The sequence below is a fragment of the Zeus faber genome (genome assembly GCF_960531495.2).
Source record: "Zeus faber genome assembly, chromosome: 3".
NCBI classification, from domain to species: Eukaryota; Metazoa; Chordata; class Actinopteri; order Zeiformes; family Zeidae; genus Zeus; species Zeus faber.
This window is the reverse complement of record NC_137190.1, coordinates 21,958,416-21,976,585: the sequence shown is the minus strand read 5'-3', so window position 1 is coordinate 21,976,585 and position 18,170 is coordinate 21,958,416. Positions and strand designations below refer to the sequence as shown.

Sequence of the window (18,170 nt, the reverse complement as noted above, 5' to 3'; positions counted from 1 at the left end):
GTTGTCACCGGGTGGTCGGGGAGGTAAACCCCGTTCCGCTCCGGGAAGCACACAGAGAGTATATGAATGCAATTTATTCAGCAGAATAGAGACAGATACACAGATACACTTTAAATCAGTGAAGGGCTGTACGTGAGTCAGATGATTTGGCTCATCTCAGCAATAAGAGCCGACTCTTCTGTTCTTCATTAAGTACCACTTCTGGCTTTTATATTTCAGCCAAATTTAGCAATGTTTTGACCGTCGATTGGTATGTGTGCACTTGTATCAGTTCAATTATTCAATGTTATTATACTAAGCCTTACTGTTTCCAGAATACTTATACAGACACATACATTTCAATGTAATAAGTATGACATAACATGAAACAAAAAACAAAAAAAAAAATTCTACTCTGTTCAGAAATGTTTTTTGTTATTCCTCATGCATTTCTTTTTCTTTTTCTTTTTCTATTTCAATTTGCGCTGGGGGGAGGGTATCGATCCTATTGACGTGAGAATCGATCTTCCAAACGAGACGTAGTGTCGGTAGTATCGATACTTTTGATATAGATCCCCCCACCCCTATGGTAACAGTGAGCTCCAGCATTCAGACACGTGGCTGTTACACTGTTCAAGATTCAAGATTTTTATTTGTCACATACATATACATACTTCCATACATATATGCAGTGAAATGTAATGCAACGCACCCGGTGATAGCACACAATATGTCCTAGGAAAAAATAAAAAAATAAAATAAAATAATAAAATAAAATAAAATAGAGGGGTTGTAGGGTTGTACTCGTAACATACTTGATGTTTACATGTTGGTGTTTCTTTCTTATTTTTCTTTAAAACCACACACACTTTGATCAATCATATCAGAAATGATCTGTTAGAATATTTATGTCCTTGACAAACTATTGGTCCTGTAACAATCTCCATCTATTTGAAAAACATTTGTAAATCTGGCATGGAAAGACATGCAGCTCAATTGTTTTGCTATTTGCTTTGTATTTATTAAGTCAGACGTTTAAATGTTATAACACTTCATGAATTATTAACAACAGGGCATCTTTTTATATTTTTGAACATAATGACTTGCAAAACATCTTTGCTATAACAATGCATGCATGCTCATTAATACAGTAGGATGAGGTTGCTCAGTGAGTGTCTTTACACTGCAAGCTTCTTCTCAGGGTGTTTCCATCCTCAGTACTTGTTGGGCAGTCCTTCAGGTCTGTAGCGGTTGGGATCCCCTCCATTGCGTCCCCAACGGTTCGCTTCCTGGTCAGCAGCTGAGTCCAAATGTCCCCGGCCACTGCTTCCCTGAACCATCTCTCTGGCATCACTAGAACACAGTCACACACATTGAATGGACGGACACCTCATGAAGAAAATTTAAATAAATGAAGTGAGCATTTATTCATTTGATACCTGATAACTGCAGCTGCCCATCTGCCCCCTGGTCCTCTTTGGGCAGCGTCATGGTTTCCCCTGGCATGAAAGTATTTGTCTGAGTTCCTCCAGTTTGCATCCCTCATGTCACCGTATGCACGCCACATATCACGAGCTCCTGATTAGGAAAGAGAAAAGGTGTATAAAGGGATGAATCATCTTCCATAAAGCGATAAACATTTACATATTTTCTGTCCAAAGTAAGTGAAGTTGTTACCTCCAACAGCTTCCCTGGGGAAGTTGTACCACTGGGCCTGAGTTCCCACAGCCACAAGTAGAAGTCCTGCTAGGATCAGCTGCATGGTTGGAGATGTCTATGAACAAGATGAAGAGGAAAAATGCAAAACAATATAAAAATATACATTAAAAAAACGAACCTTCCTGCTTGTATACTGTAATTTGGTCAATTTATGTCATGTTAAGAATAAGCCTTACATACTTGACAGGATTTTGATGTATCTTGCAAGTTAGTTTTCTACTAATGTGCACTAATCTGTGTTCTCTTATATACTGATGTTTTCAGGGGTGGCTGGTGGGTTTCTTCATGATGGAAATTCCACAGTTAGAAAGGAGGAGTTAAAATAACTTTCACTTTCATCCAAACAACTTGAGGTTATTCCCCATTTGTCCATCTGTAGTAATAACCAGGCTGATATAACTCCATGTAAACAAAGTCCATGTCTGCGATACACTTGTTATTGATTGTTTCTATAACTTTATTTACACAAGTTTTTCGCACTGTGCTTATTTCTTTAACTGTCACACATAGTGACACAAACATTGTTATTACTAAACATATATTTTTAGGGACAGAACTAAAAAACAATTTTCGTAAAATTAAAATTTTACCTGCTTCCTTTTTTCTTATGTTACTCAACAAGTTTGGCCAAGTTGTGTTACTTTGGCCTCCATCATAATTAGTTTTTATTTGTACAGTATATACAGTATAATCCTCTGAAGATGCATGGAATAAATAATGTAATTGATTTTAGTCACAAGTGCAAGTCAAATTTTCTCATCGCATTTTTAAATCTGTTACTGTTTGTAAATATCTTCTGATGTCCACTTTCCCTCATCATAGTTCCCATCCAGTGTGCTCCAGTTGTCCACTAGGTGGCGCACTATCAGTTGTAGTGACCACATGTAAATCCATGAGGAAAGCCAAGCAGTGAGCACACCGTGGAAAGTACTGTCATTTGGGCAGACAGTGAAAATTGTCCTAGACAGGACCATTCGTGTCCTTTTGTTTAACTAAACAGAACAAACTGAATTTACTGGAAGACGAAAGATGGCTCAATGGGAAATCCACAGATTCCCTGCTCAGAGACACAATTTCCAAAACAAGCAGCCTTTCCTTAAAATAATCTTTACTACATACATGTATATTTATCCACCAATCAGAAAGATAAAGCACAATATTGTTGCCTTGCCAAACTTCTGGTCCTGTCAGGTGATCACTGTCTCGGAAATATCACTTTTTTTTTTACTTGTCTGGATTAAATTTTGATATATTCTGGGTTTTTTTCCGGAGGGACGAGAGTAAATTAGACATCCTCAATCTTGGGGTCGCAACCTCACGTGGGAATACTTTTTAATGGACATGGGACCACAGGACATTTCCAAGACTGATATATTTATGTTTTATTCATATATCTAACACCTAAAAAAATGTTGAGTAGGTTTTAAATGTATCATAATCTTATATAAACCATTTGGAGCTCCCTCCATGTATTTGTTTATTTAATGTAAAATAAAAGTAGCCTTTGCAATACTGTATTTCACATGAAGTTTCCAACTATTCAATGTAGAATGTAAGCACTTTGACCAGTAATGCACTGTCACCTCTGAAACTACAGTAAGAAAGATTGTGATTGAGGTTAATTCTGTTGTTAATAGGCCGAGATGTGAATTACAATCCATAGATTAGAAGTGATGGCTCCAAAGTAAAAAAAAAAAAAAAAAATAGAGATAAGATAGTTTGTTGATCTTTCCAACTGCTGTTGCCGCAAGAAGTTTGTGACCTAAAAATGGAGTCATTGGCCAAAACAGGTTGAGGAAGCCTGGATTGTTAGAAATGCCCTGAATGCCTGTAATTTGTTGAACGGAAACCATTTAGGTTTTCAATTGATACTACTTAGAATTATGGTTTGGTTGTTTTTTTTCCAGTTTCTAGTGTTGTATTGATATTTTTAATAATTGATTTAGTCAGTGAGGTTGATTTGACCCTTGAATGATAGTCATCTTACTCTAACTTAAGTTCTATGATCACAGGCAAAGTCCTCTAGCTTCGCACTTATTGGCTTCCCCCGCATGCATGCGTGTCTTACTGAAATTTTGGATGTACCCATCAGCCTATCAGCTGTGACCTGCCCCTATAAAAGGGCCCTGCGCCCGCTATTCTGCTTCCCAGGGATCTTAAGCGACCCCAGGAACACAGCAGGGCAGGAAAAGCTAGAGGGCTTTGCCAATGATCATAGAACTTGAGTTAGAGTGAGCTAACTATCGTTCTATTTCACAAAGGCTCTGTCCTCTAGCTTCGTCCTTATTGGCATACCACACGCCCTGCTGTCAAGACCCAAGGCAATAGCTCTGGCGGTACAGCTAGCCAACTTATAGGCATAATCACTTCCAAGACACAACAGAGCAGCGGGAACGTTATACTCATACCCAGAGTCCCACTTAACAATAGCATTGTGATGCACAGATATATATACAGATACATCCAGTAGATTAAATCTGAAAAAGGGGCATGGTGACGCCCATGACGCTGCCATGCAAATGTCCGACACTGATACACCTCCAAACAGGGCAGTCGACGCCACTCTGCCGCAAGTTTTGCCACCTGGCACTCTGCAAGCTTCACTCCACTTGCAGAGTGTCAGGTGGCAAAACTTGCCCAATATCGGTGTAGGCTTGTGCGATGCCGTCGCATTCTTCTTCTTCTTCTTCTTCTTCTTCTTCCGGCTGCTCCCGTTAGGGGTCGCCACAGTGGATCATCTGCCTCCAATACCTTGTGTTCTGCGCATCTTCCTCCCTTACACCAACCGCCTGCATGTCCTCCCTCAGCACATCCATAAAGCTTCTCTTTGGCCTTCCTCTTTTGCCTGGCAGCTCCATCCTCAGCATCCTTCTCCCAATGTAACTCTCATCTCTCCTACACACGCGTACAAACCATCTCAGTCTCTCCTCTCTCACTTTTCCACCAAACTCTCCAACCTGAGCTGTCCCTTTAATATACTCGTTCTTAATACTGTTCATCCTCTTCACTCCTAATGAAAATCTCAACATCCTCAACTCTGCCACCTCCAGTTCAGCCACCTGCCTTTTTGTCAGAGCCACCGCCTCTCAACCCTACAACATAGCTGGTCTCATTACTGTCCTGTAGACCTTCCCCTTCACTCTTGCTGGAACCCTTCTGTCACAGATCACTCCCGATACTCTTCTCCACCCACTCCACCCTGCCTGCACTCTCTTCTTCACCTCTCTCCCGCACTCTCCGCTGCTTTGGATGATCGACCCCAAGTACTTGAACTCATCCGCCTTCTCCACCTCCACTCCTTGCATTCTCAGCTTTTCGCCACGCTCCCTCCCATTCAGACACATGTATTCTGTCTTACTCCTGCTGACTTTCATTCCTCTTCTCTCTAATGCATGCCTCTACTTCTCCAGGCTCTCCTAGACCTGCTCCCTACTCTTGCTACAGATCGCAATTTCATCCACAAACATCATAGTCCACAGAGACTCCTGCCTGATTTCATCTGTTAACCTGTCCATCATCATTGCAAACAAGAAAGGGCTCAGAGCTGATCCTTGATGCAATCCCACCTCCACTTTGAATGCCTTCGTCACGCCTACTGCACACCTTACTACTGTCTGACTGCCCTCATACATATCCTGTAGCACTCTTACGTACTTCCACCCCAAGAGCGTCATTGAGGCCCCTCCCCCTTGTCCAGTCCCGTTTGAAAGACTCAGTATAGACGTCATCGGGCCATTTGACCGCAGTGCCCGCGGGATCATTTTGACTTAATCCTAGTGGATTATGCGACCCGGTACCCCATAGCAGTGCCCCTGTATTACAGCCAAAAGTGTGGCGCAGGTGCTGTTTCCGGTCGTCTCCCGAGTCGGGATTCCGAAAGAAATCCTGACTGACCACAGCACTACCTTTATGTCACGTACACTTCACGAACTTTATGAGTTACTGGGCATCCGTTTAATTCAGATTCAGCATTTACCATCCCCAGACCGACAGCCTGGTGGAGCGCTTTAAAACACTATAAAACACGATTTGAAAAATCACGACGATAGCCCTATTTAGGACAAGTGGTTGGACCCCCTGTTGTTTGCGGTGCGGGAGGTTCCCCAGGCCTCTAGGGGATTTTGTCCCTTTGAACTCCTCTTCGGCAGGAGACCCAGGGGGTGCTAGACCTAATTAAAGAAAACTAGGAGGATGGTCCGAGCATCAGTAAGAACGAGTATGTTATGGACCTGAGAGCAAAGTTACACGTGCTGATTCAGTCATTATCACGGGAGAATTTGCTCCTGACTCAGGAGCGTCAGTGCCTCTTATACGACCGGGGGGCTCTACTCAGATAATTTGCACTGGGAGACAAGGTGTTAGTGTTGCTCCCTACGTCCAGCTCTAAAATGCTCGTGAAGCTGCAAGGGCCTTTTGTGGTCACAGGGCGGGCTGTTGAGGTCGATTATGAGGTTGAACGGGCTGACAGGCAGGGAACGACACAGACTTATCACCTAAACCTCTTAAAAGAATGGATGGAGGGGGCGTCCTTGGCTCTGGTCACTCATTGTGCAGGATGAGTAGGTCCGGAGGTTCAAAGAGCGGCCGATCATACCGCAGCCCTGTTAAGTGACCATCTCTCTCCGTCTGAGAGGGCTGACGTGGCTGTACTTCAGGGTTGCTTCTCTGATGTTCTCTCCTCCCTGCCGTGCCTCACGTCCCTCATACACCACCATGTGGAGACGACCCTGGGGGTGAAGGTGCGCTCTCGGCCGTATCGCCTGCCAGAGCACAATCGTGCAGGTAACAGAGGAGTCCACGAGGGACTGGTCTAGTCACAACATGCTGGTGGGTAAGCCCGATGGGTCGCTCCGGCTCTGTGTGGACTACCAAAGGGCGAATGCAGTGTCAAAGTTCGACGCCTACCCGATGCCCCGAGTCGATGAACTTCTTTACCGGTAAGATATGGCTTGTTTTTTCACCACACTCTATTTAACCTAGGGCCATTGGCAGATTCCCTTGTCTCAAGAGTCCAAGGAAAAACCTGTGTTCTCCACTCTGTTTGGCTGTGCCGCTTTCACACCGTTCCGTGCAGGTTGTTCGGTGCCCCAGCCACCTTTCAGAGACTCATGGACTGCGTCCTGCATCCGATATAGAGAACCGAGATGAAATTTCTGGAAACTTTGTTTGATGATGAATGTACCATAAGCTACTTAACAAGCTGTAATTTTGGCTGGAATTTGTGGTTTGAATCTAACTTTGTCTTATTATCTATCTTTATCCTATCTCATTAATTATAAAGATGTTGGCCATATTTGTTGTGATCATTCAATTGCACATGTCAATAAATTGTGGTTTATTGCACTGGGTAGTCTGTTACGTCGATAGAACGTTCATTGTTTTAGGTAAATTACGATGTTATCCACTAGACGACGTTGTTGCTGTTAATAATTATTCCAGGTAGGTGAAGAGTCAACACATTAATTTGTCACATACATATACATACGGTCATACATTTATGCAGTGAAGGGGCGGCGCCACAATCACGATTCTGGGTTCTATAATTATATAATAGTATATATATATATAATTGTCTGTGTCGTATTAAATATACATTAAAATCCTTCTAAATGAAACTAACCTCAACTTACCTGCAGTACTTACCTCACAGAGTAGATTATTGTAAATGTATGTGTCCGTTTATTTACACTTACACACAACACACTTGATGTTGACATGTTTATGTTCTTTTTCTTCTTTAGAACCACACGCATTAAATAAGTCGTCATGCTACCAAATTTCCAAAGTGTAAAGTGCAAACCTTCGAACTGTGAGTGGAATTGTATGTATCTTGGTGGCTGTTTACTAATGTGTGCCCCCTCGCTCTCTGATGTACTACTCTATCTACTATTCTTTTGTGCCTGTTCTCTATTTGTTCTGCTGTGGTAATAAAATGGCCGACATTGCAGTAAATGTAAACAAAGAGGAAGGCCGTTCATGAAATACGCTACTGATCAAATGCTAGGAAGATCTGACTATCATAATACCTCTACTAATTTTGTTTTCTTTTCCTTGTCCTTCCAATGGTCCTGGGATGCAATGCTGTAAAGTCACAAAGTAAAAATACTTTGTTATTGTACTTAAGTGTTTTTGGGAGTATCTGTACTTCACCTGCGTTATTATATTTCTGTTGACTTTTACTGAGCTCAAAAAATATACTTGTACTCCCATGCATGGCCCCTGAACACCTTCTTTACCAGCGACAAAATATAATCGGAGGAAAACTGGAAGCCAGTGTTTTGTCCTCGAAAAAAAAAGTTATTTTAACTCCTCCTTTCTAACTGTGGAATTTCCATCATGAAGAAACCCACCAGCCACCCCTGAAAACAACAGTATATAAGAGAACACAGATTAGTGCACATTAGTGGAAAACTAACTTGCAAGATACATCAAAATCCTGTCAAATATGTAAGGCTTATTCTTAACATGACATAAATTGACCAAATTACAGTATACAAGCAGGAAGGTTAGTTTTTGTTAATGTATATTTTTGTATTGTTTTACATTTTTCCTCTTCATCTTGTTCATAGACATCTCCAACCATGCAGCTGATCCTAGCAGGACTTCTACTTGTGGCTGTGGGAACTCAGGCCCAGTGGTACAACTTCCCCAGGGAAGCTGTTGGAGGTAAAAACTTCACTTACTTTGGACAGAAAATATGTAAATGTTTATCGCTTTATGGAAGATGATTTATCCCTTTATACACCTTTTCTCTTTCCTAATCAGGAGCTCGTGATATGTGGCGTGCATACGGTGACATGAGGGATGCAAACTGGAAGAACTCAGACAAATACTTTCATGCCAGGGGAAACTATGATGCTGCCCAAAGAGGACCAGGGGGCAGATGGGCAGCTGCAGTTATCAGGTATCAAATGAATAAATGCTCACTTCATTTATTTAAATTCTCTTCATGAGGTGTCGGTCCATTCAATGCGTGTGACTGTGTTCTAGTGATGCCAGAGAGATGGTTCAGGGAAGCAGTGGCCGGGGACATTTGGACTCAGCTGCTGACCAGGAAGCGAACCGCTGGGGACGCAATGGAGGGGATCCCAACCGCTACAGACCTGAAGGACTGCCCAACAAGTACTGAGGATGGAAACACCCTGAGAAGAAGCTTGCAGTGTAAAGACACTCACTGAGCAACCTCATCCTACTGTATTAATGAGCATGCATGCATTGTTATAGCAAAGATGTTTTGTAAGTCATTATGTTCAAAAATAAAAAAAAATGCCCTGTTGTTAATAATTCATGAAGTGTTGTAACATTTAAACGTCTGACTTAATAAATACAAAGCAAATACTAAAACAATTGAGCTGTATGTCTTTCCATGCCAGATTTACAAATGTTTTTCAACCAGATGGAGATTGTTACAGGACCAATAGTTTGTCAAGGACATCAATATTCTAACAGATCATTTCTGATCTGATTGATCAAAGTGTGTGGTTTTAAAGAAAAATAAGAAAGTAACATGTCAACATCAAGTATGTTACAAGTACAGCCCTACAGTGTAACAGCCACGTCTTTGAATGCACTACACTACGTCTCGTTTTCAAGATCGATTCTCACGTTAATAGGATTGTACCCTCCCCCCAGCGCAAATTGAAATAGAAAAAGAAAAATAAATGCCTGAGGAACTCACTTCATAACTCACTTCATCTCGGTTCTCTATATCGTCTCGGTAGGCTGTGGCGTACGCTACATGCGGATGCAGGACGCAGTCCATGAGTCTCTACGTAAGTCTCCCAGTACGTAAGAGTGCTACAGGATATGTATGAGGGCAGTCAGACAGTAGTAAGGTGTGCAGTAGGCGTGACAAAGGCATTCAAAGTGGAGGTGGGATTGCATCAAGGATCAGCTCTGAGCCCTTTCTTGTTTGCAATGGTGATGGACAGGTTAACAGATGAAATCAGGCAGGAGTTTCCGTGGACTATGATGTTCGTGGATGACATTGCGATCTGTAGCGAGAGTAGGGAGCTGGTTGAGGAGAGCCTGGAGAAGTGGAGGCATGCGTTAGAGAGAAGAGGAATGAAAGTCAGCAGGAGTAAGACAGAATCCATGTGTCTGAATGGGAGGGAGGGCAGCGAAAAGCTGAGAATGCAAGGAGTGTAGGTGGAGAAGACGGAGGAGTACAAGTACTTGGGGTTGATCATCCAAAGCAGCGGAGAGTGCGGGAGAGAGGTGAAGAAGAGAGTGCAGGCAGGGTGGAGGGGGTGGAGAACAGTGTCCGGAGTGATCTGTGACAGAAGGGTTCCAGCAGGAGTGAAGCAGCCGAAAGAAGAAGAAGAAGAAGAAGAGTGTGACGGCATCGCACAAGCCTACACGGAAATTGGGTACGTTTTGCCCCCTGACACTCTGCAAGTGGAGTGAAGCTTGCAGAGTGCCAGGTGGCAAAACTTGCTGCAGAGTGTCGTCCACTGCCCTGTTTGGAGGTGTATCAGTGTAGGACATTTGCATGGCAGCGTCATGGGCGTCACCATGCCCCTTTTTCAGATTTAATCTACTGGATTTATCTAGAGGATCTCTGTCCTCCTAGGTGCTCTGCACAGCGTCTGTTGTCGAGTGCTAACACTGACTACATTAGGCGGATAAGTTAGAGTTATCCATTTATCCAGTATGCAAATGAGGATGGACAGTCCCAGTGCGGGATTTGTTTAACTATTGGTCCAGATACATTGTAGACCTTCTCAAATGGTGTGCATCACAATGCTATTGTTAAGTGGGACTCTGGGTATGAGTATAACGTTCCCGCTGCTCTGTTGTGTCTTGGAAGTGATTATGCCTATAAGTTGGCTAGCTGTACCGCCAGAGCTATTGCCTTGGGTCTTGACAGCAGGGCGTGTGGTATGCCAATAAGGACGAAGCTAGAGGACAGAGCCTTTGTGAAATAGAACGATAGTTAGCTCACTCTAACTCAAGTTCTATGATCATTGGCAAAGCCCTCTAGCTTTTCCTGCCCTGCTGTGTTCCTGGGGTCGCTTAAGATCCCTGGGAAGCAGAATAGCGGGCGCAGGGCCCTTTTATAGGGGCAGGTCACAGCTGATAGGCTGATGGGTACATCCAAAATTTCAGTAAGACACGCATGCATGCGGGGGAAGCCAATAAGGGCGAAGCTAGAGGACTTTGCCTGTGATCATAGAACTTTAGTTAGAGTAAGATGACTATCATTCAAGGGTCAAATCAACCTCACTGACTAAATCAATTATTAAAAATATCAATACAACACTAGAAACTGGAAAAAAAAACAACCAAACCATAATTCCAAGTAGTATCAATTGAAAACCTAAATGGTTTCCGTTCAACAAATTACAGGCATTCAGGGCATTTCTAACAATCCAGGCTTCCTCAACCTGTTTTGGCCAATGACTCCATTTTTAGGTCACAAACTTTTCGCGGCAACAGCAGTTGGAAAGATTGAGTAAGATTTTTACTTTGGAGCCATCACTTCTAATCTATGGATTGTAATTCACATCTCAGCCTATAAACAACAGAATGAACCTCAATAACAATCTTTCTTACTGTAGTTTCAGAGGTGACTGTGCATTACTGGTCAAAGTGCATACATTCTACACTGAATAGTTGGAAACTTCATGTGAAATACAGTATTGCAAAGGGCACTTTTATTTTACATTAAATAAACAAATACATGGAGGGAGCTCCAAATGGATTATATAAGATTATGATACATTTAAAACCTACTCAACAATTATTTAGATGTAAGATATATGAATAAAACATAAATATATCAGTCTTGGAAATGTCCTGTGGTCCCATGTCCATTAAAAAGTGTTGAGATTGCAACCCTAAGGTTGAGGATGTCTAATTTACTCTCGTCTCTCCAGGAAAAAAACCCAGAATATATCAACATTTTATCCAGAAAAGTAAAAACAAAAACAGTGATATTTCCGAGATAGTGATCACCTGACAGGACCAGAAGTTTGGCAAGGCAACAATATTGTGCTTTATCTTTCTGATTGGTGGATAAATATACATGTATGTAGTAAAGATTATTTTAAGGAAAGGCTGCTTGTTTTGGAAATTGTGTCTCTGAGCAGGGAATCCGTGGATTTCCCATTGAGCCATCTTTCGTCTTCCAGTAAATTCAGTTTGTTCTGTTTAGTTAAACAAAAGGACACGAATGGTCCTGTCTAGGACAATTTTCACTGTCTGCCCAAATGACAGTACTTTCCACGGTGTGCTCACTGCTTGGCTTTCCTCATGGATTTACATGTGGTCACTACAACTGATAGTGCGCCACCTAGTGGACAACTGGAGCACACTGGATGGGAACTATGATGAGGGAAAGTGGACATCAGATGATATTTACAAACAGTAACAGATTTAGAAATGCGATGAGAAAATTTGACTTGCACTTGTGACTAAAATCAATTACATTATTTATTCCATGCATCTTCAGAGGATTATACTGTATATACTGTACAAATAAAAACTAATTATGATGGAGGCAAAGTTACACAACTTGGCCAAACTTGTTGAGTAACATAAGAAAAAAGAGATGCAGGTAAAATTTTAATTTTACTAAAATTGTTTCTTAGTTCTGTTCCTAAAATATATATATTTAGTAATAACAATGTGTGTGTCACTATGTGTGACAGTTAAAGAAATAAGCACAGTGCTAAAAACTTGTGTAAATAAAGTTATAGAAACAATCAATAACAAGTGTATCGCAGACATGGACTTTGTTTACATGGAGTTGCTGCAATATCAGCCTGGTTATTACTACAGATGGACAAATGGGGAATAACCTTGAGTTGTTTGGATAAAGGTGAAAGTTATTTTAACTCCTCCTTTTTAACTGTGGAATTTCCATCATGATGAAACCCACCAGCCACCACTGAAAACATCAGTATATAAGAGAACACAGATTAGTGCACATTAGTAGAAAACTAACTTGCAAGATACATCAAAATCCTGTCAAATATGTAAGGCTTAATCTTAACATGACATAAATTGACCAAATTACAGTATACAAGCAGGAAGGTTAGTTTTTGTTAATGTATATTTTTGTATTGTTTTACATTTTTCCTCTTCATCTTGTTCATAGACATCTCCAACCATGCAGCTGATCCTAGCAGGACTTCTACTTGTGGCTGTGGGAACTCAGGCCCAGTGGTACAACTTCCCCAGGGAAGCTGTTGGAGGTAAAAACTTCACTTACTTTGGACAGAAAATATGTAAATGTTTATCGCTTTATGGAAGAAGATTCATCCCTTTATACACCTTTTCTCTTTCCTAATCAGGAGCTCGTGATATGTGGCGTGCATACGATGACATGAGGGATGCAAACTGGAGGAACTCAGACAAATACTTTCATGCCAGGGGAAACCATGACGCTGCCCAAAGAGGACCAGGGGGCAGATGGGCAGCTGCAGTTATCAGGTATCAAATGAATAAATGCTCACTTCATTTATTTAAATTCTCTTCATGAGGTGACGGTCCATTCAATGCGTGTAACTGTGTTCTAGTGATGCCAGAGAGATGGTTCAGGGAAGCAGTGGCCGGGGACATTTGGACTCAGCTGCTGACCAGGAAGCGAACCGCTGGGGGCGCAATGGAGGGGATCCCAACCGCTACAGACCTGAAGGACTGCCCAACAAGTACTGAGGATGGAAACACCCTGAGAAGAAGCTTGCAGTGTAAAGACAATCACTGAGCAACCTCATCCTACTGTATTAATGAGCATGCATGCATTGTTATAGCAGAAATGTTTTGTAAGTCATTATGTTCAAAAATAAAAAAAAATGCCCTGTTGTTAATAATTCATGAAGTGTTGTAACATTTAAACGTCTGATTTAATAAATACAAAGCAAATACTAAAACAATTGAGCTGTATGTCTTTCCATGCCAGATTTACAAATGTTTTTCAACCAGATGGAGATTGTTACAGGACCAATAGTTTGTCAAGGACAACAATATTCTAACAGAGCATTTCTGATCTGATTGATCAAAGTGTGTGTGGTTTTAAGGAAAAATAAGAAAGTATCACCAACATGTAAACATCAAGTATGATACAAGTACAACCCTACAGTGTAACAGCCACGTGTCTGAATGCTGGAGCTCGCTGTTACCATAGGGGTGGGGGGATCTATATCAAAAGTATCGATACTACCGACACTACGTCTCGTTTTGAAGATCGATTCTCGCGTCAATAGGATCGATACCCTCCCCCCAGCGCAAATTGAAATAGAAAAAGAAAAAGAAAAAGAAATGCATGAGGAATAACAAAAAACATTTCTGAACAGATGTTTTTTGACAACAAATGTTTTTTTGTTTCATGTTATGTCATACTTATTACATTGAAAAGTATGTGTCTGTATAAGTATTCTGGAAACTGTAAGGCTTAGTATAATAACATTGAATAATTGAACTGATACAAGTGCACACATACCAATCGACGGTCAAAACATTGCTAAATTTGGCTGAAATATAAAAGCCAGAAGTGGTACTTAATGAAGAACAGAAGAGTCGGCTCTTATTGCTGAGATGAGCGAAATCATCTGACTCACGTACAGCCCTTCACTGATTTAAAGAGTATCTGTGTATCTGTCTTTGACGTCGATGCTGTATGTCACAAAAAAGGTTTTCTGACGACCCCAGCCTCCATCGATGCCGACTTGAACCACTAAGGAAATGGCTGTTCCCTGGCCCTCAGCGTCCCCCTGGGAAGCATGTCCAGTCACGTGACCATCTTCATGGATGCGTCTCTGGAGGGATGGGGAGGAACGTGCCACCGCTTAGCAGTGGGAGGGGAGAGACTGAATCCCGCGTCCAAACACATGAACGTGTTGGAAGTAAATACAGTCCTCCTGGTGCTACAACAGTTTGCCTCAGGAACTGTGACGTTTTGGTCAGGATAAACAACAGCTTAGGCAGCAGCTTATATCAACCGACAAGGCGGGGTGAGGTTGGCGAACCTGCATCGCTTAGCAGCCAGACTGTGGCACTGGGCGCCTGCCAATCTCCGCAGCCTGAGAGCTCTCTACATTCCTGGAATACAGAATGTTGGGGCTGATCTGACGTCCCACGGGGGACCATCAGAGAGCGAGTGACACCTGAACCCAGACGGAGTTGGGCAGATCTGACGTCGCTTTGGAGAAGCACGGGTGGACCTGTTTGAACCAGGCAGAACACTCAGCAATGCTCTGGTTCTCCCTTCACCTCCTGGGAGTGGATGAGTTTGCCCACGCGCCCTGGCCCCCCCGAGCTGCTTCACAGGTTCCCTCCGATCCACCTCGTAGACCACCTGCTAACGAGAGAGAGAGAGAGGAGAGAGCGTGCCTTGTCCCAGTAGCCCCGGAACACACATGGTAATTGGAGCTGGTCCATTTACTGGCGGACGAAACATGGCCAATACCCAGGTTCCTGGGTGCCATCTCCGGGGCACAGGGAATGATAAAACAGGGCCTGATTCTCAGTAAGCCACTGGTGGCCCGGTACCTGAGAGGTTGGGGCTACAACAACGAGGCTTGTCATCTGTGGTGAATAATACGATAGAGTGCCAGGGCAGCTTTTTCCAACACTCAGTACACTGGGAAGTGGAGATCTTTCTAACGCCGGTGCGAAGGACCTCCTGCCCGGCAAAATATATGCTTTCCTATCTCCAGTGGTTATTGGACATGGATTTATCTCCTTCCACTGTTAAGATGTATGCATCGGCTATTTCGATTAAACACTTCCTACAGGGAGCAAAACGTATCCGACCCCCGTCACGCTTTCCCCTCAAAATGGGACCTGGCATAGGTGCTGAACTGTCTCACAGGTGAGCGCTTTGAACCAGTTGACATCATGCCTTTAAAAAGAGCTGTCCGTCAAAACAACACTTCTGCTTGACATCTGCTAAACACGGGGGGGAACTGGCTGCCCTGTCCAGGCACCCCAGCTGCCTTTTTATGAATGGAAATCTAAGTTCAGCGACATTGAAACCTAACCTGGTTTTCATCCTGAAGAACATCAGAGGCTCCTATTGTTCAAGGAACATTGTGCTTGACTCTTTCTACCCACAGTATTGCAGAGGCTACTTTTATTTAACAATAAATAAACAAATACATGGAGGGAGCTCCAAATGGATTATATGAGATTATGATACATTTAAAACCTACTGAACATTTTTTAAAATGTAAAATATATGAATAAAATATAAAAATATCAGTCTTGGAAATGTTCTGTGGAACCATGTGCATTAAAAAGTATTCCCACGTGAGGTTGCGACCCCAAGGTTGAGGATTTCTAATTTACTCTCGTCTCTCCAGAAAAAAACGTAATATATCAAAAGTAAATACAGAAAAGTAAAAAAATTGATATTTACTCATCGGTGATCCCCTTACAGGACCAGAAGTTTGGCAATCATATTCTGCTTCATCTTTCTGATTGGTAGATTTTTAAATGTAAAATATATGGATAAAATATCACGTGTGCATTAAAAACTGTCCCCACGTGAGGTTGCGACCCCAACGTTCAGGATGTTTAATTTACTCTCTCTTCCCTCCAGAAAACCCAAAATATATCAAAAGTTCATCCAGAAAAGTAAGAGTGATATCTCCTAATCAGTGATCACCTTACAGGACCAGAAGTTTTAGCAAGGCAACAATATTCTGCTTTATCTTTCTGATTGGTGGATAAATATACATGTATGTAGTAAAGATTATTTTAAGGAAAGGCTGCTTGTTTTGGAAATTGTGTCTCTGGGCAGGGAATCCGTGGATTTCCCATTGAGCCGTCTTTTGTCTTCCAGTAAATTCAGTTTGTTCTGTTACGTTTTAAAAAAGGACACGAAAGGTCCTGTCTAGGACAATTTTCACTGTCTGCCTAATGACAGTACTTTCCACGGTGTGCTCACTGCTTGGCTTTCCTCATGGATTTACATGTGGTCACTACAACTGATAGTGCGCCACCTAGTGGACAACTGGAGCACACTGGATGGGAGCTATGATGAGGGAAAGTGGACATCAGAAGATATTTACAAACAGTAACAGATTTAGAAATGCGATGAGAAAATTGAACTTGCACTTATGACTAAAATCAATTGCATTGTTTATCCCATGCATATTCAGAGGATTATACTGTATACATAAATAAAAAATAATTATGATGGAGGCCAAAGTAATACAACTTGGCCAAACTTGTTGAGTAACATGAGAAAAAAGAGATGCAGGTAAAATTTTTATTTTACTAAAATTTGTTTTTAGTTCTGTCCCTATAAAAAATATTTAGTAATAACAATGTGTGTGTGACTATGTGTGACAGTTAAAGAAATAAGCACAGTGCTAAAAACCTGTGTAAATAAAGTTATAGAAACAATCAATAAGAAGTGTATCGCAGACATGGACTTTGTTTACATGGAGTTGCTGCAATATCAGCCTGGTTATTACTACAGATGGACGAATGGGGAATATCCTTGAGTTGTTTGGATAAAGGTGAAAGTTATTTTAACTCCTCCTTTCTAACTGTGGAATTTCCATCATGAAGAAACCCACCAGCCACCCCTGAAAACAACAGTATATAAGAGAACACAGATTAGTGCACATTAGTGGAAAACTAACTTGCAAGATACATCAAAATCCTATCAAATATGTAAGGCTTATTCTTAACATGACATAAATTGACCAAATTACAGTATACAAGCACGAAGGTTAGTTTTTGTTAATGTATATTTTTGTATTGTTTTACATTTTTCCTCTTCATCTTGTTCATAGACATCTCCAACCATGCAGCTGATCCTAGCAGGACTTCTACTTGTGGCTGTGGGAACTCAGGCCCAGTGGTACAACTTCCCCAGGGAAGCTGCTGGAGGTAACAACTTCACTTACTTTGGACAGAAAATATGTAAATGTTTATCGCTTTATGGAAGATGATTTATCCCTTTATACACCTTTTCTCTTTCCTAATCAGGAGCTCGTGATATGTGGCGTGCATACGGTGACATGAGGGATGCAAACTGGAAGAACTCAGACAAATACTTTCATGCCAGGGGAAACCATGACGCTGCCCAAAGAGGACCAGGGGGCAGATGGGCAGCTGCAGTTATCAGGTATGAAATGAATAAATGCTCACTTCATTTATTTAAATTCTCTTCATGAGGTGACGGTCCATTCAATGTGTGTGACTGTGTTCTAGTGATGCCAGAGAGATGGTTCAGGGAAGCAGTGGCCGGGGACATTTGGACTCAGCGGCTGACCAGGAAGCGAACCGCTGGGGACGCAATGGAGGTGATCCCAACCGCTACAGACCTGAAGGACTGCCCAACAAGTACTGAGGATGGAAACACCCTGAGAAGAAGCTTGCAGTGTAAAGACACTCACTGAGCAACCTCATCCTACTGTATTAATGAGCATGCATGCATTGTTATAGCAGAAATGTTTTGCAAGTCATTATGTTAAAAAATATAAAAAAATGCCCTGTTGTTAATAATTCATGAA

The 18,170-nt window shown here is 41.9% G+C and overlaps 4 protein-coding genes across 4 annotated transcripts; 3 read left to right on the top strand and 1 right to left on the bottom strand.

Moving 5' to 3' along the window:
* Positions 1-1,193: 1,193 nt before the first annotated feature.
* Positions 1,194-1,741, bottom strand: LOC307228534 (serum amyloid A-5 protein-like; the record flags this gene model as incomplete). Its single annotated transcript, XM_079998218.1, has 3 exons — positions 1,194-1,332; positions 1,419-1,557; positions 1,657-1,741. 3 exons carry the CDS (start codon positions 1,739-1,741, stop codon positions 1,194-1,196), a joined length of 363 nt encoding a protein of 120 aa, XP_079854344.1.
* A 6,538-nt stretch (positions 1,742-8,279) lies between these two features.
* LOC307228643 (serum amyloid A-5 protein-like) lies at positions 8,280-9,025 on the top strand (the record flags this gene model as incomplete). Its single annotated transcript, XM_079998367.1, has 3 exons — positions 8,280-8,364; positions 8,464-8,602; positions 8,689-9,025. The coding sequence occupies 3 exons, from the start codon at positions 8,280-8,282 to the stop codon at positions 8,825-8,827; spliced, it is 363 nt and encodes a 120-aa protein (XP_079854493.1). The 3' UTR covers positions 8,828-9,025.
* A 3,786-nt stretch (positions 9,026-12,811) lies between these two features.
* Positions 12,812-13,359, top strand: LOC307228583 (serum amyloid A-5 protein-like; the record flags this gene model as incomplete). The annotated part of the gene is made up of 3 exons (XM_079998290.1): positions 12,812-12,896; positions 12,996-13,134; positions 13,221-13,359. 3 exons carry the CDS (start codon positions 12,812-12,814, stop codon positions 13,357-13,359), a joined length of 363 nt encoding a protein of 120 aa, XP_079854416.1.
* A 4,100-nt stretch (positions 13,360-17,459) lies between these two features.
* On the top strand, positions 17,460-18,007 carry LOC307228094 (serum amyloid A-5 protein-like; the record flags this gene model as incomplete). The annotated part of the gene is made up of 3 exons (XM_079997613.1): positions 17,460-17,544; positions 17,644-17,782; positions 17,869-18,007. The coding sequence occupies 3 exons, from the start codon at positions 17,460-17,462 to the stop codon at positions 18,005-18,007; spliced, it is 363 nt and encodes a 120-aa protein (XP_079853739.1).
* Between the last annotated feature and the right edge of the window lie 163 nt (positions 18,008-18,170).